This window comes from Gopherus flavomarginatus, chromosome 15, assembly GCF_025201925.1.
Source record: "Gopherus flavomarginatus isolate rGopFla2 chromosome 15, rGopFla2.mat.asm, whole genome shotgun sequence".
Classification (NCBI taxonomy): domain Eukaryota; kingdom Metazoa; phylum Chordata; order Testudines; family Testudinidae; genus Gopherus; species Gopherus flavomarginatus.
This window is the reverse complement of record NC_066631.1, coordinates 10,295,737-10,322,240: the sequence shown is the minus strand read 5'-3', so window position 1 is coordinate 10,322,240 and position 26,504 is coordinate 10,295,737. Positions and strand designations below refer to the sequence as shown.

Below are 26,504 nucleotides of genomic sequence, written 5' to 3'. Positions count from 1 at the left end.
TTTGTCATCCAGAGCAAAGTGGATGAACAACACACAATGGCAGCAAAGGAAGATTGATTGGAAACAATGATCTTACCTTGAGAAACCCTTCAGCCAATGGGACCCCAGGCACACCAAGAAGAAGCAAGTGAAAGGTCTCCTCAGGGTTTGCTCCCAAATCCACTCTCGGACCTCCTTTTCTTCAGAGTCAAGACAAAGAAAACCCAAGTACCTTCTCCACAGGATAACTCACAGGCGGCACCCTTCTCCACCCAGTTACTTTCCCTCAGCATCTGTTCTTCATTCTCTAGCCACAGCCAGCCTCTTTCTTTTCCAAGTGTATGCCCTGGCTGGGAGGTTAATTGGCTCCAGCTGGTTCTGATTCTTGTCTTATATCCTGGATTCTCTCTTCCCCCCACCCCTGGCTTTTGGCCCCAGTCTCTTTCTTGATAGTCCCAGAACCAGGCAGTTGGTTTACCCCCCTTGTATTCCTAAGGAAGGCTTTACCCAGATCCACCAAGTGACTTAACTTTTAGGCACCTCCAAAAAAAATCACAGAGAAACCCTGTGAACCACAGAGCCCGAGTTAGGAGCCTAGGCTCCCAGTGCAGTGAATGGGAAGAAATAGGGACCTTGGAAAGTGATCCAGAAAAGCCAGCATGATAGGTGGGAAGCTGCCTTAGTTAGCTAATGGCAGATGCCAGTGAGAGGGGTGTGTGTTAAGGACCCCTGCCTCTCTCCTGGAAATAGGTGCCTAAATCCAGGCTGAGGGGAAGCACCTATCTTTGCTTAGCGATCCCCACATGGGAACTTGTCTCCTGGAGTCAGGCAACTTCAGTGCCTAAGTTGTTTCTTGCAGGAATGAAAAAACAAACAAACTAAAAAATGAGTCTTTGTGGCACCTTAGAGACTAACAAATTTATTTGGGCATATGCTTTCGTGGGCTAGAACCCACTTCATCAGATCTAGCCCTCGAAAGCTTATGCCCAGATAAATTTGTTAGTTTCTAAGGTGCCACAAGGATGCCTTTTTTTTTGCGCTGATACAGACTAACATGGCTACCACTGAAACCTTGCAGGAATGAGTTATGTACCTGCCTTATGCCACACAAAACCAGCCAGTGGAGGAATGCCCACCTTAACTTTCTAGGCCAGTGGTTAGAGGACTTACCTAGGTTGGGGGGAAATCTAGTTCAATGCCCCACTCTGTTAGGGAGGGACAAAAGATCTGAACAGGTGGTCGCCTACCTCTCAGATGGGTGCTCTGCCCACTGAGATATGGGACATTCTGCCAGGGGGCCTCTCAATCTGACCACTTGAAGCTGTTCCATTGTGGCTTACTCATGAAAAAGTGATTGGAGCAGCAGGCTTGGACCCTGGGTCTCCCTTGGCTCAGGTGAGTGCCCTAAGTACTGGGCTACACAGTCATTCTCTCTCTCTCTCTGGCCCAATGACTATTCCACTGTGGATAAATACTTACATAGTCATTGGGCCAGAGAGAGAATGCACAAGTGAGAGCTGTGGGTGGAATGGGACACCCAGAAGTGAGGCAGCAGGGCACATGCACAGAGGCAGAAATATAAGAGTATGTTTTCCCAAACTGCTTCCCAGAGGGTGTTATCGAATAAAGTGTGATTTTGAGGGAGTAGGGGAAGAAGCAAACTAATGCTTTGATTTTAAAGTGATGAACAAATTGAGTTGTTGGTAGTGGATACACATCTACTGGTGGAGACTAGTGACCTGGTATATCCCAGGGTAACACAGCTGGAGATGTAATTCTATAGCTCATCATTTGTCACTTTCAGCCCTTTTCTAGTTATTAAGTGTCAAGATTAAGGCTAGTTATTCTTATGAAAAAATAGTGTGCATGTGGCAGCAATACATCCTACAGCTGGGAGAAACAGCTTCCAGATGGAGACTAGTGAATTATATTGTTATACAATGCACGTGTAAATGAGAGGCCTGGATAAGCGGTAGGTTTCACAGTATATTTCACTGTATGATGTAATTTCATCTCATGATACAATCTATCTTTATGGGCCCTAGTGTCCCATCTGATAACATCACAAGACATGATGTCACATGCATAGGTCCATGGATCCCAAGGCTAGAAGGGACTATTGTGATCAATAATCTGACATCCAGTATAATGCAGGTCAGAGAACCTCTCCAAAATAACTCAGAGAGCAGAGCTTTTAGAAAGACAGCCAATCTTGATTTTAAAGTTGTCGACCCACATTTTTAGAAATGAAACACCATTAACTTGGCTACAGGTACGTGGCCACTGAAGGACCTACCTTATATGAAGATTAAAATCTGCATGAACTCTTGAATAAAAATTAAGGGTCCAGTCCCACAAACTGTTCCTCGCCAGGGTCCTGTCAGTGAATGCAATGGGGTGGCTCAAATCAATTAGAACATGAGCAACTGTTTGCAGATTGATTGCTAAGGACTTTACCTTTTTACTGTGTGATTGTTGTTGTTGTTGCTGCTAACCAGTAATAAACTACATTGGAGCTGAACATGTGAGGCTGTATTTTTAACTTAGAGTTCTTGATGACATGAAATGCCCTGGGCCAGATTCAAAGCCAATGGAAAGAGTCCCATTATCTTCAGCTGAGTTCTGGGCCATGCAACCCCTAATCATCATTCAGGTTTGAATGTACCTGGATACTATAATGATGGGTGCTAAACAGGTGTTTAGAGTAAACAATGATACCTAATTAATAATTGCAATGATTACAGCTTTAATGCAGCCCTGAATCATCAAAATCCAGAGTGGTGGCATGATTGTGAATTTTCACTTTTAGAGCCATGCTAAACTCATTGGTTTCACTTCAGGGGGATTCCAGGAGCATTTTAATCCATTGCTCTAAGAGAGGGCTTGCACCCTTCTAAACTCCATTGCACCCCAAATCTCAAAGGGAAACTCAGTCAAAACAATTTCATTGTACCTAGCTTGGTGCCCAAACTACATGAAATAACTGATGAACAACTGTAATAATAATTAATAATACCTTGCTCTTATACAGGGGTGTTTCAATCAGTCGATCTCAAAGCACTTTACAAAGGCCCCTTTTACCGATGGGGAAACTGAGGCATAAAGAAGCTAATTGACTTGCCCCAGGCAACCAGCTGCTGAGCCAGGAATAGAACCAAGGTCTCTGGAGGCCTAGCCCCGTGTTCTCTCCACTAGGGAACACTGCTGTACAAATGCTAGTCACCTAGCCCTTACAACACACCATCAAGGCACAGTGCTTTCTAAATGTTGTTAACTTCCTAATTCTCGCAGCTTCTTTCAAATGTACAAGTGGGGGAAAATGGAGGCACAGAGGAGATATAAGAGGGTTGCTCAAGGGTCACCACAGCAAGTCTGTGGTAGAGTCTGGCTGAGAACGTGATCACAGCACTGTGCTCTTTCCTCTAGAGCAGTGGTGGCCAACCTGAGCCTCAGAAGGAGCCAGAATTTACCAAGGTACATTGCCAAAGAGCCACAGTAATACATCAGCAGGCAGGAGTGAAAGTAACTTAAAGGACTTATCAGTACTCCAAAGTCCTTAGGAGGGGGCAGGGCCTCAACCAGAAGAGGTGGGGCCTTTAAATCCCCAGGCACTTTAAATCACCCCTTCCCCCAGAGTTACCAGCTGCAGAGGTGACTGTGAGCCCCAGGGCTAGGGGTGATTTAAAGGGCCCGGGGCTCCAGCTGTCCTATCGCACTAGAGCCCCAGGCACTTTATATCACCATCGGAGCCTGGAGGGCTCCCAGCTGCCATCCCAGGCTCTGGCGGAGCTTTAAAGCCTGGGATGGCAGCTGGGAGTAGCGGCAGCTGGGAGCCCCATGCCCTTTAAATCACCGCTGGAGCCCCAGTGCCACTACCGCAGGGCTCCAGCAGCCAGATTTGAGTGGTGATTTAAAGGGCACCGGAGGTAGCAGCAGTGGGAGCCGTTTAAATCCTTCAAAAACCCACTGGCTGGGCAGGATTTTTGCAGTTCCTTCTCAATTGCATGAAACTAGTTCCTAGATTGCTGGGGAGGGGGGAGGAGGGAGGACCTAAACACCTATGAAACATTTAAAGATTTTCACTCAAAACCCATCCCTATAGCTATTGAGAGCAAACACCTTGCACTTTCTAGAGTTCTGAAATTTCCTGTATTTCAAATTGCCCTGTGCTACCCACCAACTGGTCCCCCTGCCCCGCGCCCCCAGCAGCGCCCTGCCAGCCGGTTCACCTACCCCGTGCCCCCAACAGTACCCCGCCAGCTGGTCCCCCTACCTCACGCCCCCAGCAGCACCCCACTAGCTGGTCCCCCTACCCTGTGCCCCCAGCAGCTTCTCCACCAGCGGCCGGAGCTCTGGCCCTTTAAATAGCTGCCAGGGCCCTGCTGCTGGGGTGCTGCTGGAGGTGCGGGGCAGGGGGGACCAGCTGGCGGGTAGCAAAGGGCAATTTGAAATATAGGAAATTTCAGAACTCTAGGAAGTGCAGGGTGTTTGCTTTCACTAGCTATAGGGATGTTTTCTGAGTGAAAATCTTTAAATGTTTCATAGGTGTTTGGGTCCTCCCCCCTCCCCAGCAGTCTAGGGACTAGTTTCATGCAGTTGAAAAGGAACTGCAAAAATCCTACCCAGTCAGTGGTTTTTGAGCGATTTAAAGGGGCCCCAAGCCCTTTAAATGGCTGCCGGGGAAAACCGATCTGCCCTGGTAGAGTGCACTGGCTCTTGCCGGTACGCCGTACCGGCTTACTTTCACCTCTGTCAGCAGCCCCCCATCAGCTCCCCTTTGCTCCCAGCACCTCTCACCCACCAGCAGCCCAGACAATCAGCACCTTCCCCTCCTTCCCCATGCTTTCCTCCCCACACCTTCCCCTCCCTCCCACACCTCCCCACAAGTCCCCACACCTCGTGGGATGCAGGAGGCTTGGGGTGGAGGTGGAGGAGCGAGGGCACGGCAGGCTCAGGGGAGCGGAGGCCGGGGTGGAGTGGGGGCAGGGCCTGTGGCAGAGCCAGGGGTTGAGCAGTGAGCATCCCCCGGCACATTGGAAAGTTGGCGCCTGTAGCTCCAGCCCCGGAGTTGGTGCCTGTACAAGGAACCGCATGTTAACTTCTGAAGAGCCGCATGTGGCTCCGAAGCCACAGAGTAGCCACCCCTGCTCTAGAATGTCATCAAAATACTTATCGATCCTAAAGCTTCCCCCCCAACCAGCACATGGCAGAATAAGGTACAATCAAAATTCTGAATCACCAGCAGCAAATAAAAGACACTGATGTATGAACCGAGGTTTGTCAAAACAGAGCTTTTCTGCATGGATCATAAAAAAAAAGGCTCTGTAATAGACACGTAAGAAAGTGATGAAGACCTGGAATAAAGCCGCTAGCAAAGGCAGCCAGCAGCGTCACAGGAAGGGCCAGGGCCAGCAGCATTCCAGAGGAGGTAATAGCCAACTTGGAGAAAAATAAGATGGTGGATCAAGGATAATCCCAAACTTTGTGGCCTGCACAGCACAGCGAAGATATTCATTAAGAGATGGAAAGAATGAAGTCAGCTGCTGAACAGAGAGGACTCTTGCCTCGGGAGAATTTAAATCTCTGAAACATTTAGAAGAAGCTAATAACCTGGCTTTTATATCATGTTTTGCATATTGTCCTGAATGAATGAATGAAAGAAAATCTGATTATTTGCACAACACTATTGTTATGCAAAAGAATCAGCGTCTCTGCTCCAGATATGTGATGCTGTAAAGGCCCAGGTGGAGACACTACATAATTATGCAACAGAATAAATACAACCCTGCATCCTAGCGTGGCATGTAGGCCTTAGCCCTCACATGCCACGAGAAGCAAGGTGGGTCTTAAGTTCTTTGGCAGAGGAGACATGGAGCAGCAGCTTCCCAGGAGGCATCTGCTGATCACTCTCCAAGCCAGTAAGGTAGAATGCCAGGAGGTCTGAGAGGGTGAAAGAGACAAAGTGATCTCCCAGGAGACACTCAGGCAAGCCACCTGGTGTGGAAACAGGTGTAGGAGGAGGTGGAGCTGAGTGCTGTTGCTTAGGAGCTAAAGCCATAATCTTGTGTTTATGACATCACGCTCGTCTCCCTGACAACCAATTGCAATGTCACAACCAAAGGGATTATTAGGGTGAGGCCAAGCATAGAATTTACAGCCAAGCAGATGAATTTGGAGCAAACACTGAGCCTGTTTCCAGCCGTTGCCTCCCACACTAAGTGACTGGCATTGCATCTCCAGTGTAACCTAATGCTGGCATTGCGCTGTGCGACCCATATAACCCTCTTGGCACAAGTGGAGCTAGACTCTCTGGATGCCGGGGGTGACTGCTGCATGACGGGACAAGTGTTAGCACTGATGGGAAAAGAGATTAAAACAATGCATTAGTTACCTAAGCATGAATCCTGACCACCAAGGCTAAGCCATGCAACAAAATGCCAGGGCTCCATGGGTATCTCCTTGCTCTCTGCAGCAGAGAGGCTAGAGGGAGATAGGGTGACCAGATGTCCTGATTTTATAGGGACAGTCCCAATTCTGGGTCTTTTTCTTGTATAGGAGCCTATTACCTCCCCACCCCCATCCTGATTTTTCACACTTGCTGCCTGGTCACCCTAGAGGGAGGGAAAAACTGCAATGGCTTCTGAAAAGACGAAAACAAGATAAGTTACCCCCACTAACCCCAATTTAAAATACACTGGTCTCTGGCAGGAATAAACCACAGCACCTTGCAAATTCAGTGGCTTAATGTTACTGTTGCAATAGCAAATCAGTAACAAACCAAGCCAGCCTGGCACAGAGAGGCCTTCTACTGATTCTTTGTACTGTGGTACAGCTGTGCCTACATAGCTAGACTACAATACACTACCTAGTACCTAGCTGTGATGAGAGACAACTGTGCCCCAGAGTGTTTAACTAGACAAGACATGGGGTGGCAGGGGAAAGAGAGTGGCAAAGTGACTTGCCCAGGAAGTCAGTGGCAGAGCTTGGACTAGCACCTCCGTTGCCTGACTCTCTATCCGTTGGACAACACTCCCTCTTCTGTATAGTCTCATAGCCCATGTGTGAGCTGGCTATCTACATTATTCATATCCCACCTGTGGTTCTCTCATTCTGTGGCAGGGAGAGTCACATTTGTTCTAAACGAAGCTGGTCAGACGTGGTCGGATTCTCAGTATTATTAGCCCTGCCAGCACTCACTGCCATTGGGCTCTGCCTCAGAAGGCTATGGATCCGCTGCATTATTATTTGTTAGGATAGTGCTAGTCACTGGAGGGCCATGGTGGCTCTGTCCTTGGCAGAGCTCCTGTGCTGCAGGGGATTTGCTTCTCCCAGCTTACTGGGAGCTTGAACTGAAGACCAAGCCTGGATACTGAAGTAAATATCAGCTTTATTAATCACATCTGCCCTGCCTGGCTGTCACACAGCATTGACTAAACTCCCAGGCCCTGCCTCATCACACACTGCACCCCGTGCAAAATCGAGAATGGATTCTCTGAGGGTGGCGTCTTCTTCAGTTGTGCCGCTACCCTTAGCAGGAACCCAGCAAACTGGAGTTCCAGTTCAGCCTCGTTATACCAGAGGGGTGGAGGCAGTGGTGAGCTGGAGCCGGTTCGCATGAACTGGTTGTTAAATTTAGAAGTTGGTTTAGAACTGGTTGTTAAGGGGATGGGCAAACTCCAGCCCGCAGGACCATCCTGTCCAGCCTACCTGAGCTTACGGCTGGGGAGGCTCCTCTGGCCCCTTCCCTGCCTTCCCGCCTTCCCAGAGCCCGGTGTGAGCACTCTGGACCACTCCTGGGCAGCTCAGCAGCTCCTGCCACTTTGAGCGGCATGGTAAGGGGGTGGGGCTGCGAGCTCCAGCAGGCCACGCGGCATCCATACATGCTGCCCTGAGCAGCATGGTAAGGGGGCCAAGCCAGAGCTGGATAAGGGGCAGAGGTTCTGGGGATGCAGTTGGTGTGGGAGTTTCGGGGATCTGTCGGGGTGGTGGGGTCAGGGCAGTCAGGGGACAGGGAGCGGGGCAAGTTGGGTAGGGGAGGGGCCCTGTGGGTGCAGTTAGGGTGGGAGTCTCTGGCTTATACTCACTGGGTGGTGCTTAATAACCGGTTCCTGCCGCTGAAGTGCCGTTGAAAGCCCGCAGTGAGTGACAGACCCGCCGCCAAAGACCCAGTAGGGAACTGGTTATTAAGATTCTGGCAGATCATCACTGGTGGAGACCAGAGGTAATGTTCAGGTACAAATGTTTGTGAGGTGGGGGGATAACAGGGAGAAAGTTTAGATCCAGAGTTTTGATTCAGATCCATAGAGATGGGCCCCCAATGAGAAATTTTCATCCAAATCTGGTCTTTCCCAAGGATTGGTGCTGGTACAGATTAGGACCCATCTCTATAAGACAGTGGAAGATACTCAGCTGGTAGACACCAGCTGAGTGTCATTGACAGCCGTGAATCGAAGATGATTCACACCAGCTGAAGCTATGTCTCAGTAAAATGTGATTCAGCTGTTTCTGTGGGGAAACAATCTCTCTGCAGTTAATGTCAGGTGATAAATTCTTCCATTCACTATGGGGGGGGGGGGGGGAGAGCAATGTTTAACTAAGCAATTTGCCATTTGACCAGTCTTGTGAGAATGTTTGGTGGCTGAAAAGTATATTTGGTTTTTACAAAACTATTTAAATGATCAAGTATGTAAGAAAATAACCCTAACTCTGTGGAACTGCCTAGAGATTTCAAGGCAAGGAAACCAATTCATATCTATTGTGACGGGAGGAATTGGTTCTAGTCTAGCATACCTCTATTTGTAACTCACTGAACTATTTTCCTCTCAGTGGTCTCCAGCTTAATTACAAATAAATCCACAGGCTTCCAACCAGAAGCAGCATACTCTAGGGGAGGAACACCGTGGAAGTTAGCCAGTTCCTTATAAAGTCTTATTAACCAATCTTGCACGGTGCTTCAGTGTCCTTAGAGCTTATTATAAAAGGTCTCAAGAGTCCAGCATAAATCATTTGCCAAAACTACCGCCAGATAATTAGCTGCACTTGCTTCATCCACAGGAGCTCTCTATCGGGCACCTGCAGAGCAAGAAGAGCCAGGAGTCTGGAGGATTTGGTGAGCTGGCAAGAGGAAGACTGTTCTGCTGGTAACAGCAAGTTGCTGCCACTCACAACCCCACAGAGGCTGATTTTGCACGATAGGGCGGAGCAATGTTTCATATCTCTATCAGGATAATAGAAAAGGACTTTTTCTGGTGTAAAGATGAACCAGCTTGATTGAGAGAAAAGATTAGAGAGAGCCGTTATCAAACAGCTGCAAAATGATCTTCACATTCAAGAGATGCCAGAGGGTTGATTGCATTGCTGCCCTGACATTACAGCTTGGCAGGGAAAGGTCACCTTGAGTCATAATAGTTTGACCCACTGGCCCATGAGTGTTCCTCAGCCCAAACCAGATGTCCTCTAGCTGGCAGCTTGGAGCTCAGTTTGTATGGACTATTCATTCAATCCATGGTGTCTGGTGAGACTCCCACCCAGAGTGGTATTTCGAGAGGTGTGCGTGTGTGTGTGTGTGAGAGAGAGAGAGGGGGACACTTTTTCCAATGGGAAGTAAACTACCAACTTTAAAGCCACCACTGTCATATGAATTTTGATGAAATGTATGTGCCCAAACAGTCAAAAGTGTTAACATGACCCTGTTCCTGTCCAGCAGTTTTAACCAAAGTTGAGGAAAGGGGGTTGGTATACAGAGACTTCAGCCTGCTTAATACCATGGCAAACACAGAATTCAACACCCTTTTATTAAAGATACAGAAGAAAAAGGAAAAACAGTTAAATCCTTTGCAATGTAAAATATTAAATAAGCCTTTCATTTTCACATTATCCCTTATTTCCTTTCCCTTTTGCTGCAGTGAGTTTTTAGACAGAGGATTCCCTGTTTGACAGTCTCTCAGATGGTATTAAACATGATAACTGTTGTCCTTTTCGGAGGCAGGGGAAAGAGAAGAAACATGAGTTGAGATGGGCTGGAGCTGTTGTTATTGCTGGCGTTGGTAAAGTCTGATCCTGTTTCCTGGAAGCCAAAACAAGACAAATACACACAAAATGGGAGAGAAAAGAAGAGCAAACACAGAAAATGCAGCTTCTGCCTCTGGTGTTGACTCTCACTTGTGTAGCAGGTATCGGTTTGTCACAGTCCTGGAATTATGTCAGGACGCCTTTTTGTTTGGACCAATTCAGTCCCGCTCCCTTTTACACCTTCCTCCGTCAATATTTGTTGTAGGTTATTGTGACGTTATGAACTTGCCTTGACTTTTCACAGCCAAGCTCGCAATGAGGGTAAATATGTAGGCCCAATACCAGCTTAGCCTCTTACTGTTCCCTTCCTTAAAATCCCCTCTTCTGTAATGCATTCAGAAACTGCCCTCTGGTAACAGCTAGCAGATGGTGAATTATGATTGCAGCTATGCATTGTACACAGCGCTAGTCTGTATTAAAACACCCAATTATTTCTATTACCCCTTTCTCCTTCACCCCCAGTCCCCATCTGCCTGTTTGCTTCTTCTGCCTCACATTTTGTCTTTTAAGCTGCTCTTTTGGGCAGGGACTAGCCTTTCCCAGGTTTGTACAGCACCTAGCACAATAGGACCCCAACCTGCCTGAGGTCTCTTGGCCCTACTGTCATACAAAGGATTAACTCTCATACTAGCTGCATGATCTACACAAAACATGAGGTGCAGCTGCAGCAATAGCTCTTAATCAGCAAGTCTTGCTGGAACGTGCTGTCTCTTGCTGCCCTAAGGGCCAATCCCAGCCCCTTTAAAGTCAATGACAGCATGATTGACAGCCGTGGGAGCTCCATCAGGAAAAAATAACATGGCCTGGGGAAACTTGGCAGGATTTTCTTGCTTCCATCTGTTCTCCCCCTTCCCTCCCCTCTCAAAAAATTCTTTCCAGCAGGGTTAGCAGCAGAAAGAAGCCTAGATCAATATTTTTGTTTAGCTAAGCTGGCCGTTTGCTGCGGAATGACCTTGTACCCAGCTCTCATTGTAAATATCACCCAGAACATTCCATGACTCAGGCGCTCTCTCTCTCTCTCTTTTTTTTTGTAAGGAACCCAACGGGTCAACAGCGTAGTCTTCTGAGTTAGCTCTCGATTGGCGGGAGCTTGCCTGCCTTTGCTAAGCAAGGCAGCAGGATTCAGTGTGCCGGCATGAAGAGACTGGGAGCTCGCAAGGTAAATCGTACTGGATCCCGTGATTCATCCAAGGCTGTAATAATTTGTATTTTGTTTCCAGGCTCATGTGAAATAGTCTCCGTATGTCACTATCCTGCTGAACATATACGTGGCTGGTTGCAGTAAGTCCTTTGATCCCATGGAAACTAAAGGAGAGATTTTCCCTAAACCGAGAGCAGGTGCATGTTCCAAGGAGCTTAAGGAGATGGTGCTACTCCCTTTGAAAGATGTTCTGTTGCTCCCCACCCTTGTCCAGCTCAGTAGTTCCAGCAATGGCTCCGAGAGGAACTGAAGGCAGGAGAAGGGTCTGCAGAAACATCACTGACCGAGCCTGGAGTAAGACCCTGCCTAAGCTACAAATACAGCCCTGTCCTCATACCAGCTCATGCCTCTCCTGGCTGACCCGGTGACAATGCAGACAATGGAGGTGTATCCAGCTTTTGCCTCACACCTCCCTGTGTATCTGTAGAGCTGGGTTTGTAATAGTGCATTCTGGGAAACTCTAGGAAGCTATCCACTACTGTTTGCGATAGGAGAGCCCATGCAGGGAGGGTGGCTGGCCATGACACCAGAGGGAAGGAGCCACAGCCCAGAGAGGGTCAGCTTTGTTGGTGGCTATCACAATTTAGGGGCCAAGACTTTCCAAAGATGCTAATAGTTCTGGCTACTCACCTTGCAAGGGCCTTATGTTCAGAGACTGAGTGCTTGGCTCCATCTGAAATCCAGGCCCCTTTAAGGTATCTCCCGGTAAGCACCTAAAAAGAAGTCACTTTCGAAAAATCTTAGCTCTGAGTTCTAACCACATCTGCCCCCTCTGCGGGCCCAGCCTGTAGTTCCAAACAAAGCATAGTTTACCTGCTAGCGCCTCACGGAGAAGTGAAGATCCACTCCCTAAGGGCAGCTTTTGGGTGCGTCAGTCCTCAGGAGCAGTGGGGCTGGACAACACTTGGCTCAGTCTAGTTTCCAGGAGAAGATAAACAACAGCATCTGTCTTTCTAGGTGGACTTCTGGTTCTGCTGTCAATCTGCTCAATCACTTCACCGAACCCACCCACCTGGTCCCTTATACAGAGTGTGAGGAGTTGGGCTTTCTCGTCCTCAGAGCTGGCTCTACCTTCTCCTAACCAGCTTTACACTGAGGATGCACAGCTGTGGCCTGGCTTATGGGAAAGGGGGTTAACTCTTTCCCCACCAGCTGAGGGACAGGCTCTGTGCAGCCCATCACTATGTCTCAGTAGGCGATAGATTCCTGCTCCTAGAAAGACCCCAGCACCACCTGGGGCAAGGCATGCTGGGATTTCCTGCTGCACCCAGAACAGAGAAGATTCAGGAACGTGGTTGCAGGGGGTTCTGTCCATATGGGCAAACCCCAGTGGTGAGACCTGCTTACAGCAAGAGGGACACATATCAGCCTAGGCTGCTGCCATGGTTAACTGCCATAGTTTCCACCCAAGTATTAACCATATTGTCTGAGGACATCACCCATGTCACTAACTGGCTGCAATTTGTTTACGAGTTCTAGTAGGATCAGGGCCTTGTACTGATAAGAAGTGCGCCGGATGGGAATGTCTGAACTGGAGAACATTCAGCATAGTTGTTATGGGGAAAATTATTTTGCCAGTAACACTCCCATTTTGCAGCATTGTAGTATGCATGAGGGAGACACTGGGACCATTAAACCCCTAACAGTAGAGCTTGTTGAAAATCAGAGTTTCTAGCACGTGGAAGATTCTGATATTTTGAAATTTCTTTTTGTCCAGAGTCAGGATAAAAAGTAAAAATATCAACATTTTTCATGGAATGGGAAGTTCTGAAACACTTCGATTCAGAAGTGTCCGAACATTATGGTTTGTGGAACCAAACTGAAGTGTTTTGTTTCTACTGGATTCAACATTAATCTGTCTTTCTGAGCTGCTGCAGTGCCTTATGGGAGTTGTTGTCTCCTCTATGGGCCAGGTTCCCTGGCTGGACTGCATCTCCCATGATACATTATGATCATGTGACTCCCATGATGCACTGCAGCAGTTCAACCAGAGGGGAGATTACGGTGCATCGCTAGATGTACAGTTCAGCTGAAGAGCTTGGCCCACAGAGGCAAATGGAAGCATGAGTCTATAACTCCCACTCGGCACCGTGGCAGCTCAGACAGACAGATGAATGTCAAACTGATGCAAAAAGTAATATTGTGTTTGTTTTCCAGGCAGAGTATTAAAAAAAGTCAGCAACACATATATGATCCCCATGGAAATTTTTGATTTCGCAAAAAACTGCATTTTCCATCCAAAAAGAAGTATCATTGTAAAATTCTCGACCAGCTCAACCTAACTTACCTCCTGTCTCACCCTACAACTCCCACCATGAAACTCTCCTCCTTTGGAGACTCGGCTTTCTGCCCTCCCCCAAACCAATCAAATCCTAGTTGGTTTCTGGAAAGACAAACACAACAGCTAAGAATGTCAACTAATTTTATTCATCAAGTTTGTCCAATAAAAGCACAAATCCTCTTTGGAAAAAAGGTTCCAAACATGCACACAATTTACATTTTGAAATATGTCAGATCTGTCCGTTTGTCTGTCTACGAAGCAACAACATCTTTCCATGGCTAGTGCAGATGCTGGCAAGAGGCTGTTTAAAGAGCAGTTCAAATAAGGACAAAGAAAAAGATGCACAATTGGTATGACTATAGAGTTGCATTTGAATTGAAGAGGAGAAAAGATTTTTGATATTGTCATAAATATTCCATCTCTAACATATAGCAAAATAATAATAAAGACGACATCCACTTTGTTCTGTCTGATAAACAGAAACAATATTGGAGCATGTAAGACCTCTATAAAACCTTGGTGAATCTGTGGACTGGATTGGATACTTATTGCTGAGGGGGAAGTGTCGAGAAGAGAAGTTGGAGCTATGGAGTTATCTACTCCAGTTTCAATAAGACTCGCTAGGATCAGAGCCCGGGAGCAGTTTGTAAGGGGATTTCAACCACTGCTTGGACCTTGCTGTGGTAAGTTCTCTGCCCCATGCTGGTCAGTGGCAGCTACCGGAGAAAAATAAGTGACCAATAATAGGGAAGTGCAGTTTGGTCTAGTAATTAAGGCACTCAACTAGATGTCAAGAGGCCTAGGTTCTGTTCTTGGCTCTGCCAATGACCTTGTGTATGACCTCAGGTAAGTCACTTCACCTCCCATCCTTCATCTGTCTCGCCTATTTCGGTTGTAAGCTCACTGGGACAGGGACTGTCTACGACTGTTAGTATGTCGAGTGCCTAGCACAACAGGGCTCTGAGCACTCTTAGCCCATCTAGGTGCAACCGTATGACAAAGAACAACGTTAGTAGTGGTACTGGAGGCTTACAGTCAACCACCTTCTCCCAGTGCAAAATCAATCTGATTAGAACAAGAACATGTTTGTAAAATGTGAGGAAACACGACCCTTTAAGAAAATATCCAATGTACGCTTCCTTTCAGCTAACGCAATCACGTCTGGAATTGGAGAGAAATCTTTTCAGGGAGGGAGTGGGAAGAAAGGGAATGGGGAAGACACTTTAAGCACAGGTTGCTTCTTGGCTGTCCATTGGGATCTCGTTGCCATAGCTGCTGTCTCCGTACTGGCAGTAGGGAGGGATCTGCGGAGCTTCAATGATCAGCAGACCCTCTGGCGATAAGGAAGCAAAAACTGTGACAGGATCCACCTCATATGGAAGTCTGAAAAGAGGAATGGAAAATTATGGGGCTGCCAATCACTTTTCTTCAGCGTCCACTACATTGCTTTCCCCTGTAGTTTTTAGACAAGCACTTGCGGCTGTTACCTGTGTTGTATTTTCCAAACTGGGCTTTATGGGCATTCCATTTTGGCATCACAGCATCCTATGCTCCTACACCATTACTGACTTATCTGTCCTTTGTATTTTCCACTGGTAAACCCTGCCTGGGAACAGCCAAAATGGCTGCTGGAGAACACAGCTGCTCCATAGAAAAGCAGATGCATGTCTCTCAATGAATTGACTATTAACCATAGTAAGATAGTTCAGCTGTAGAGACCATCAAGTCACGTAAAATGTCTCCATTATTCAAGGTTAACAAATATTGTGGCAGGCTCACTTTTCCTAATAAAGAGCAATTAAATATTGTGGGGCACATTTGAGTTATTGAGCTGTATATTTTTCTTGGCAATCTATCCTTATATTGTATTGCACGCACCAGTGGAAATCCACATTCGTGGAATGGGTCTAGCCAGTGTCACTTTCAGAGAATATGGTTACTAATAAATTGGGCTAAAGGTGGTTAAGAAGAATGGTCCTGTGGCTAATGCCCAGGACGGGGAGTCAAGAGTCTTGGGATCCTTAGCCATCCCTGGCACAGACCTGACTGAGTCACTTAAATAGATCTCTCTGGGCCTCAATTTCCCCGTATGTGAAATGGTAGTGATAGTATTTACATACATCATGGGCTCTTATGAGGCTAGATTGATTAATGTTTGTAAAGAGAACCTGAGATGGAAAAACCATATAGAGATGTACAAAATTATTTAAATTAAATTAATAAACCTCAAGCAGACCCAGAAACTCATTTACCTGCACAGAGAATTGGTAATGCCTTGTATTATTCATTATTAGTACTGTGCCTGTTCTGTGGATGTTTAAAGACCTCTCTTAGCCTCTCTTTTCACTATAAGGCTCCCTGTTTAATCTCCCCTGCAGACATGTTTGACTGGACACCACTCACAGTTTATGCAGCTTGAGCTTCTGCAAAGCACAAGTAAATCATCTTTATATCACAGCCTGCGTCATGGCCAAAACAAAACAAAAAACCCAACATGCCCAAATAAGGAGCCTCTCTGACTGGTTACTAAACTTGCCTGGGCTGAGTAGCGTAAATCTGCTTTCATACTGTTGTCTCCAATGTTACCCAACCAGTTTGTATTCAGACAGACAGGCTTGCTTGCATTTAGCATCTGGGCAGAGAAGCCTCCGTGCAAAGTTTGGTTCAATTTTGATTTCCAAAGAACTCCATCATTCTGAACTCTGTGGATTGGACCCTCACCTGCTCTGCAGCGTGGCTCACCATTTGCACCATTCATTGTGACTGGTAAACTCTGGCACTGGTTTAAAGGAGGGAGCAAGGTGCAGGACAATGGTAATTGGGCCCTGGGTGTCTAGTTTTGGGGGCTTGGCAAGGGAATGGCCACAGAGCCAGAAACCTAAATCCACTCTGACCAGGGAACACGTGTCCCCCAGAGGCTATTACAGCCCACGGACACTGCTAGTGCCAGGAGCGCAGCCACTCCGTGACACTCCTGCATTAGAGGGGGGAAATCCTGCCTCCATAGCCCCACTCAGCTGCTTTGCTCCTTGTCCATTTACTCAAGCTTAGCACTGGCCGGGCAGCACTTGGCTCTGTATGCACCAACACACTGACTGCTGGGCTGGTAGCAAGGGGCCCGAGTATGATCTCACGCAGGTAACTCCACTGACATCAGAGCTTTTACTCCTGACTTACACCAGTGCAAGTGACAGCAGACTCAGACCCAAGGTGTCACCTCTGGCATCATGCTGCAGAAGACAGGAAAGGGTGCGGCGGGGGGGAGGCTGGATACACAGAGGAGGTCTGGTAAAGTGATTCTGAGATTTGAGGGCAGAAATAACCTTTTTTTTCAAGGGCTGAAGGGGGGAAACTAGTATCCGAGCACAAGAGGATCTCATTTCACTGATGGCCACACTGACCAGCCTGACCCATTTGCATTATCCTAAAAAAGCTCCTCCTGTTACCAGTTTTTATCAGATAGTTTCACCAGGCAACAAGTAGGAGCCTTTTAAAGGAAAAGTCAATGGACCTGTTACCTCTCACTTGTTGTGAAACAAATGCCGTGGCCCCACTGAAAAGTGCAATGCAAGTCACCCAGGGCCTTGGTCCCAGTCCAGCCAAGCACCTGAGCACATGCCTAACTTCAAACAGGAGCTGTTCCAGTGACCACTATTTAAATTATAAACATTCCTAACTGTTTTCCTGGCCTGGGGCCTTCATTTCCCTTTTTTACTGTCTTTTAAAGAGGGAGCAATTTTTGCGAGTTAAAAAAAATATATTGAATGACAACTTTTTTTTTTTGTGGCTGAGTATCTTTTTTCCTGATAGTTTTGACTTCTCCTGTCCTTCTGGTTTTTGCAGGTTATGATGTAATTTCTTTGCTCCCCACCCCTTCTCTTTATTTCCCCTAATATGATCATTCCAGCCAGTTCCAAAAAAATACAGTCACAATAACCATAGTTCAGATTACAGCTGGGTAGGCGTTAAGAAGAGATCTTTTGTTTTGCCTTAGTCATGAAATATTTATAAGCAGCATGAGCTAATGAGACATTCGCCTTGTGTTACAGATCCACCATGGGACTTGATCAACCACAGCCAGGAATATCACAGGAAATAAATCTGTCAAGTCCTGCTGTGAGCTGAAAATGCCCAGCTTCTGTAACCCTGCTCATTTGTCCAGCCTTGTTCCCCTCCAACCTGCCCTGTCCAGCTTTGGCTTTCCTGGTAATGGAAAGGATATTTGCAAAACATGTTGTGACATGCAAGTCTAGCCCTGTCTGTATTCTATGGAAGCTTAAGATTAAATGTACGGATTACGGTAAAACACTGACACCCCAGCCACAACGTGTGCCTTCGTGGTGGAAAGAAACTGTAAGGTAGTAGACTTAGAGCTTGGAATTGTCGGATGTTTGTTGATTTCTAACACTGGGCCCTGCTATACAGCATTTTGCCTATAGACCTTAAAGTACATTTCAAAGCTGGGTAAGGCATTAATCCTGTTTTGCAGATGGGGAAACTGAGGCACAGAGCGGTTTAAGTGACACAGCAGGTCAATGACAGGGACGGGAATAGAACCTAGGTCTCCTGACTTGGTTTAATACGAATTCAGTTTCCCCATCAACAGGCGTTTCCTTAAAATATTTTGACACAAGTTTGCAATCAGATTTAACCTGCTCTGAAGCAGAGGGAAATTTGGAGCTGGGTTTTGATTTGACCTGTTCTCTAGAAGTCAGCAGTGAATTTTGGGAGCGTTTGGGCCTGGGGGTTTGTTTGGAATGACATTTAGCCTCACTCCTGACTCAAAGGGACCACCTCCAGGGGTAAGAGAGGAATTTGTCGTCTTTGGCTTCTTTTCTTGCCTGTTTTCGCATGGGCACTTGTTCAGTAGGAGCTGGACACACCAAGTGGAAATACCTTTCCCTGCCACTATCAGGCTGGGCTGAATTTGAACTGGTGAGAGGCAAGAGTGTTGCCAGCAGCTGTGCAGTCTTGTGGCTTTAAATTTCAGAAAGTTCTGGAGTGTGAATCATTCGCACAGTGAAAGTACTAGGGACTTATGTGGTTTTTTTTTTTTTTTTTTTTGTTATTATTACTCATGTTCTCAAATAGTTCAAAATATATTGTGGAGTCATTGGTCCAAATTCACTCATGATGTAACTCCACTGAAGTCAATACGATTACACAAGGGTGAGCTTGGCCCCCACAATCCCTGGTGCCAACACAGACTTGGGCTTGTAATAACAAAGCTTGAAGGAATGTGGTTTGCGGGCAGGGAATTCAACACTTTTCAAACACATCTCACTGATTTATGTTTCCCACCTAGCTGCGCAAGGAATCAGACTTTATGGCTGCGGTTTTCAAAGCTGTCCAGGGGCTTTAGATACACAACTATTCATTTCAGTGGGAATGCGGACTCCAAATCACCAAGGCAGCCTTGAAAATCTCAGCCCATAGAGTCAATGCTGGGGGGTCCTGCTGAAGGGGATGCAGCTGATGGCTTCTTGCAGGGCTGACCTCTGTATTAGGGAGTAATTTCAGCATTGGTCTCGGTATTACATTCAGGTTCAGTAATTGACTCCAATACATGCACTTGCAGGCCACCCTTTCAAGCTAGTGAGGTTACCTGTTTCCCCAGCAGTACACGCCTAGTAACAGGACTTTCGCATCCATATCAACCTCAGGGGCACAATCTGCCCATGGGCCTATCCCATTATAATCAGTGGGACCCAGATCATCTGAGAGCAGACCCTGGCCATTGGGGGATCACAGGGAGCTGAGGGAGAGTAGCTTGATTGCTTGCTCAGAAAATCATTTCATGCTCTCAGAAATAAGAGACTCGTCATCATTCCTAAGCCCTGGTCTCCTCTGTGGAGTGAGAGCCCCGTGTGGGCAAGCCACATAAGTAGTAACTGAGAAACCACGGTGTATATTATACATACTGGATTTTCTTGGTGAAGTTCTTGGATACTATTCCTCCTTCTTCCTGTTGCTCTTCATGTTTGCCTGGAGGGGACAGGAACACACAACAACAGTGTCTCAGACAGCTGTTTTACCAACATGCAAAAAAAGTTCTACTCAGATTCTCCACCCCTGCCCCGTGTTCAAATCTCCCTTCACAGTTTGACTCAGCAAAGCTCTTGCTTCTGCAAGAGCCTCCTAAAAGAAAAATAACGTGAGGAGAAGCTGATGGTGAAGGAACATGCAGTACTAAGCCCAAAATTTAACAGCAAACAGGCACCGTGGGAGAAGAAACTCTGCCTTCTGCATCTAGGTTAGTGGGCCTAATTCTGCTCTCCCTTACACCAATGTAACTACATTGGCTTCAGTGGAGTTGGTCCTGATTTCCATCAACGTGAGAAGATACTCAGGCCCAGGTTCTCAATGTCGAGCCATAAGCAGGTGTCATGGGCTCAAGACTGCCCTACCCTTTTCATAATGCTAAATGGGAGAGGATCCTAGCCAGATGGGATGGAGGTTCCAGGGAGATGGGTAGGTATGGAAGAGGTTGAGGAGCACTGCTCTAAGACAACCTTTGCTGAAAGCCTAATCTTATTAGAGCCAAAAGCATGTGGACGATCCAGGTTCTAGATGGTGCAAATACAGAAAAACCTAGTCTCACCTCTGTGTACTACAGGTCCAAAACAGGAATAGGCTAACTGGGCTGTGCTCGCGGAGGCCCTGTTCTTGCAACATTAAAGCCAATGGGAGCTTTGCTACTGGGTTTCAACAAGCCCTGCAATGTCCCCGATCCAAAGGTCTCAGCGTCCTAGAATGATCAGAGCAAGTCAAAGGTTGTGTAGCGAGAAGGAATGGAGGTGGTGGGCGGTGACACAAATTGTGGGTTAAAGAAGATCCTTAGAATGAAGGGTAGCAAGGTGTTCGCGTAGCAGAATGAGACTGTTTGAACAGCTGGAGGTTGGGACAGATCAATAAAACAACTAGGAAAATCTATTTAGAATTCACAGGCAAGAGAGTTTAAATAACTTGAAGCGTTGACAGGTGAGGCCTTGATGGGTTCTGGTTTGCTGACACTGCTGGTTGCTTCGTATTGCTGTAATGAGCACAGAGCCCCAGACAATGGGGATAGTTCCAGGCTAGCTTTGCGGAAGCACCTGAACATTTGAATGCATGTAAGAATGGGTGCAGATCCCACAGCAGCTGAAGCATGTCCTGTACCGCCACCTATGCCCATCAGATTATCAGCCCTAGAGAGACTCCTACCCAGTGTTATGGAAAATGGTCATGAATCCAAGGGTGATACAGTGTGGGAGACTTAGAGAAGTAGCAGTAGCCGAAGAATTGAGGCTACATTTTGTGGAGGACTGTGACAGTCCGCACTTCCACCTTCTTCTATTTCAAATCCTTCCTTAAAGGCAATCTCCTTCAAAGGCCTTTGACCCCAGTTCCCTAACCTTCCAGCAAGTTGAGTATGCCAATACATGTGATTTGTCTCCCTCTACTGGGTGGTCCTAGAAACGCTAGAGCAGGCAGCTTCTTTCTCTGCTCTTCCAGGTCTTCCTCCTGACCAGGCTCTCCTTTAGCTGGTGGAGCTCCCCTTGCAGCCCAGGTGGTGAAGACCTGTGTTTTGGGTGCTGAAGGCATGGAATGACTATGGGAAAGCTATCTGTATGTGGCCATGGTATGCTATACTAGCATAACAATTGAACGAAACCTGGAATTAACAAGGTGAGCTGAACTTCCCTGCTCACTCAGTCATCCTGGTTTTGCCAACCCTATGTGTTTAAAAATCCCCTCCCTCGCCAAATCATGGCATTGGCTTAACAATCATTGGAAAAAAATGCTTTTGAGTCTTTAGGGTCACACTCGGGCCACATTTCCACACTTCACAGCCAGGAGGGCTAGAGAGTTACTTTTATTGTGTAATAACAGCTGAGAGTCTCATCTGATCCCATGCCTCCAGGAGCTGGGGCTTTAAGGAAAAAATCACTAAGTAGCATGAGACTCTCAATAAAATCTCATGAAGTGGTCACACTGTTGCCCTCTTATTTGTCTGGAAAGTATCTGGCACACTTTGGGTGCTCCTTAGCTATTAATAATGGACAGATAAGCACCCTCTGCTACATAATGCTCAATAGTCTAATTCAGCAACTACAGGGTTAAATTCCAGAATGTAGTGCACGGATTAATTGGAACATCCTGTGTCAGAGACCAGTACTAAGGGTGAAACATAATTGCTGCTTGTTCTGGGACAATGTATCTAATTAAACCTAGAGCCTATCTGCAAAGCAACAGAATGGCAGAAAACCCTGGGTCTTGTTTCTGTGTTTAAATGCAAGTTTAAAATCCAAGTGGATGCTCTGTAAGTCTTCATTTCCTGGCAGATGTATAGATCAGAGGCCTCTGGTAAATATACTACCGTATAGATGTGGAATAATAATCAAACTGGCCTGACTGCGATCTCACATCTGCATAAATCAGAATAATGCTAGGGTGGCAGCATCCAGCCAGCGTCCAGAATGGAGCTGGATGAAATGCTTCAGACAGACAAAAAACCTCTCTTCATTGAAAGATACGGACACCTAAACATTTTGTGAATGTGTGTAGAATTCGCTGTTTCAGTCACTCCTTCCCCCAGGTCTGAAAAAATCAAAATGTTTGGTTCAGCTATTATAGCAAATGTTTGGATTATTTTTTAAATTTGAAATGATTTTTTCTTTCAAATTTTACTTGATTATTGTTTTAAATGTACAAAAATCCAAAAATAAAACAAAAAACATTTAGTTTGGCCCAAAACGATTCTCCATCCCCACCCTCACCCCTACTTTTTCGGTTTGGCCAGTGAGCCAAAAAGAATCAGTTCTCTGCACCACTCCAGCTAGCCCTGAATCAGCCCCCGGCTGCGTCTGCTGCTGCTGCTGACCCAGTGGCAGAACTCACCATAAGCCACTAAATCTATTTATGCAGCGTGGAGTGCTTCCCCCCCGGAAAGAACCACCCCAAAGTCAAACACAGCAGGAAGAAAACTGGTTTCTAGCTGCTGCTCCTTGGTTCCCTTTCACAGTGGATGCAACTCCCATTGACTTCATGTGCTAGAAGGAGTTACCACCGTCATATTCCATGGCGGAAGTGGCCCAAAGAGCAGGCATCAAGCACCAGACCATGTTCCCAGGGGAGGCTACTACCAGCAGGCAGCTCAGACATGATCAGTTCCCAACCACAAGGACGAACCTTCTCCCCCAGCATGCTCCGGGGGGGGGGAGGGGGCATTTTGTTTGGTTCATCCAGTTCATAAAGCTTATTTGTCACTTTAAAAGAGAGTTTGTCAGCCAGAATCCCACAGGTTCATCCCTGCTCTAGTGCAGAAGTCCCTTCTGCAAGGAGGAAAACCTTTCCTCGTAGTTACCCTGCTTCTGTGGCAAGACTTGGCAAGCAAGAGCTCTCTCCTGCTCTCCCTAGCCTTAATCCTGGTTATGGTCACTTTTGCTATGGTTTCCTGAAACCTTTGAATCATAGAAATCCAAGCCTGATGAGATCCAGAAAGCTGCCGTAGTCTAACCTTCTGTCAGCATAAGATTTTCCCAATACTTTTGCCCACTGTAGCTTGATGGGTCATTGCGCTCCAATGGTTTTACACTGTTTTGCTGCATGACCAGTCTTGCTCCTGACACTTCAGACTGGAAGCAGATCTCTCTGGACTCCTGCCATGCCAGGAGCGGCCTGCTCCTCTTCCTTCCCTATCCCCAGCATAAGCCTCCAACTTCCTTCCCCAGGGGCTGGTGCAGTTCACCAGAGCACTTGCAGCTCAGCTCTGTGAAGCAGATCCTCAGCTGGTGTAAATCAGCAGGGCTCTTTTCAAGTCAAAGGAGCGACACTGATTCACAACAGCTGAAGAGCCAGCCCTGGTTTGTTTTTTTTTTTTTACTTTTCTTTCTCGCCTTGGCACTTGCTAGCAGGGTTGTGCAGGGAGAATCTCAGCAGGTCTTTTTTTTTTTTGTCCACTTTATGTTTTCCTGGTAACACATTATTTTTAATGCTACATTAATTGCTGGGAAATCACAATAGAATTTTTATGGCCTCCTCATTGAGTGCCAGTGAATTGGCTCCATCATCAAAGTTATTGCAGGAGATGCTAAATGAATTAACAATTAGACATCACATAAAGAAAGGTTTTTTCCCCCTTTCCCAGGTTATTTCTTTTGTTGTTTCTGCTCTGTTAACTTCTCCCTTTGTTTCCCAGTTATGTTCTGTTTCCATCACCTTTCTCTAACTCAATTGCACAATGTATGTGCTCCCCCCCCCTCAATTGTTAATCCTCCCTTATTTTAAAAACGCCACTTAACTCTTTCTGGTCATCTCTGTTTCCAGCCCCCTTCCTCCTCCTGTTCCTTTTGTCTGGTTGTCCTGCCCCTTTAGGACCTGTTCCTGGTTGGGGGAGGGGTGGAGAGTAGGATCATTGCAGCATTCCTGACTGCTGGTAGCTGCTGAATGCCTGAGGACACTGTTAGCGAGACACTGTCCCTTTAAAGGAATTTCCCCTTGGGACCAGAAACTCTGGAATTAACATAATTGTCTTGGGGCCCAACCCTGCCATGATTGGTGCTATTGACTTCATGGGGACTAATCACTTCAGTTTAACCCAGTGAGACTTGTTTGGCATGACAAGTGTTGCCAGAGGAGAAACAGACCCAGGTCTCAGTCTGCGCTCACTGTGCTCTGCCCTGGACAGAGCTACCTGCTGTGTAGGATTTCATCCTGTGTCCAGCACAGTAACCAGGCAACAAGTGTGTGCAGGTTCCTCCTGTATAGCAGTGAATGCTCTATGCTTTTCTGGGCTGAGATTTTCAAAGTTACCTATGTGCTTTGGACACTCAATTTACCAATCCTTAGGCAGCTTTGAAAATCTCACCCCTTGCTCGTTGCTTAGACTTTCACCCTATCCAGTTTAAGGAAATGAATGTCCTTGCTAATAACAACCTAGCTCTTCAAAACTGGCCTATGGCACGGGTGCCGAAGACGGCACGCAAGCTGATTTTCAGTGGCACTCACACTGCCCGGGTCCTGGCCACTGTTCCGGGGGGCTCTGCATTATAATTTAATTTTAAATGAAGCTTCTTAAATATTTTAAAAACTGTATTTACTTTACATACAACAATAGTTTACTTATATATTATAGACTTATAGAAAGAGACCGTCCAAAAACGTTAAAATGTATTACTGGCACATGAAACCTTAAATTAGGGTAAATAAATGAAGACTCAGCACAGCACTTCTGAAAGATTGCCGATCCCTGCTCTAGGCCCTGATTCTCCCCTCACACCAGTGTAAATCAGGAACAACTCCATCAAAGTCCATAGAGTCCCACTGCTGTGAAACTGGAGGACGCAGAAGGAGAATCAGGCCCCTCATGCCTGTTAACCTCCTTTATTTCTCTCAGTCTGGATGCTGGGAGTAGCCTCAACAGTCACATTTCATTTTCCCAGCCTCAGGCTGCAGTGTTTGGGGTGCACATGCTGCAGGGGATGTTCCTTTGTTAAAATAAAGCTTACCTAGGATTGGCAGAAAGGCCTGGAATTAGTCATCTGAACCTTAGATTCTGTAAGATTTTTTTTCGTTTTTAGGACCTAGATTTATTTCCATTTCTCTATGTTCCTTTTCGTCCCCCCTGTGCTTCCCTTCCTCTGCTCCCTGTCCCTCACTCACCTGACACTTCCACATAGCCGTCCTTGGTTTTCACTGTCAGCTCCTCCGGTTTAAAGCTTTGCACGTTGACACACACCTTCCAGGGCTCCCCAGAGAAGGGAGCAGGACTCCGACCTTCAGGGTAACTGCCAAACCTGGAGCCGTATCCAGGAGGGGGCATGCCAGAGGCTCGGGCCATTCCTGATCGCAGTGGACCGGGCCAGGTACTGGTCAGCCGTGGGCGAGCCCAGTCCAGCAAGTCCGCAGTCAGGTCCCCAGAGAAGGGGCACATGCCGAAGTCATCGTCCAGGAGTCGAGAGGACAAGCCAGGCTCTCTGAATCGGTCTCGGACATTTCGGTGCCTGGGGGAGTAGTGGCAGGAAAAGGGCATCTGGCCGTCAGCCATGATTTTCTTCTAAGTCAAAAACAACACTGAGTGAGGACAAAACTGCCAGCGCACAAGGAATGTCAATGTTTCCTTTTCTGTTCCTTAGTGCAAAGTTTCCCTTGAGAAAGTTCCCAGGATTGAGTCATCCACTCACCCAAAGCAGAGGGGGGAACTGCTGTGCCCGGATCCTGACAGTGTATATTAGTTTATACCCGTTCCCCAAAACCGACACAATAAAAAAAAAATCAGGGCTGAATCAAAGATTTCAAAGGCAGGGAGCGAGAGGAGAGAAAACGGATCCTGTTTCTTTGAAACTCCACACAAGAGGAAGTGGGGGAGCGAAGAAAAAAATACCTTGGTGAAAAATCTCTCCGAGGGAGCGAGAACCTCCCCAATTTAAGACGCTTGTTTCCTCGGTCTACCTGCTGCTTTGCCTTCTGATCCCTGGCAGGAGCTTAAATAAACATTTGTGCTCAGAGTCGAGAAACTTCTCTAACATTCCAACCAGCTGGGAGCCTTCTATTTATATGGAGTTCGGGGCCGGGGGCTGTGCTTTGCAACCCTTGCCGTGTCAGCTGGGTATTTTAGAGAGGATGAAACACCCTTGGAGAATCTGTGCTGTGACAGCTGACCTCTCCCACTGGGCCGGGAATACTTACGTGGGACAGCCAAGTTTAGGCAGCTTTCCTCACTTGCCACTCCTTCTGCTCTGCTCCCTCCCCGCCTTTGCTCCCTCCCTAGCCCACAGCAGCCCACATGCTCAGAATAGCTTCAGGGCTGACTGCATCCCCCCTCCTGTCATCATTTTAAAATACTCCCCGGCTCAAAAGCTGATCAGAGCCCTCGCTCGCCTCTCACTGTAAGGACACCTGTTAGGAGGGGCTGATTAAGCCAGGTGCCTGCAGTTTAGTGAGTCGTTCCCTTGTGGTTTCGGTGCCTGTATTGGGGTTAGTGACAATCTA

General features: G+C 46.9%; 1 protein-coding gene across 1 annotated transcript; it reads right to left on the bottom strand.

The window, feature by feature from the left end:
• Window positions 1–13,656: 13,656 nt before the first annotated feature.
• HSPB8 (heat shock protein family B (small) member 8) lies at window positions 13,657–26,156 on the bottom strand. Its single transcript, XM_050924157.1, has 3 exons — window positions 25,176–26,156; window positions 19,454–19,517; window positions 13,657–14,915 (listed from the first exon to the last, which is right to left on the bottom strand). The coding sequence occupies exons 1-3, from the start codon at window positions 25,558–25,560 to the stop codon at window positions 14,756–14,758; spliced, it is 609 nt and encodes a 202-aa protein (XP_050780114.1). The 5' UTR covers window positions 25,561–26,156; the 3' UTR covers window positions 13,657–14,755.
• Between the last annotated feature and the right edge of the window lie 348 nt (window positions 26,157–26,504).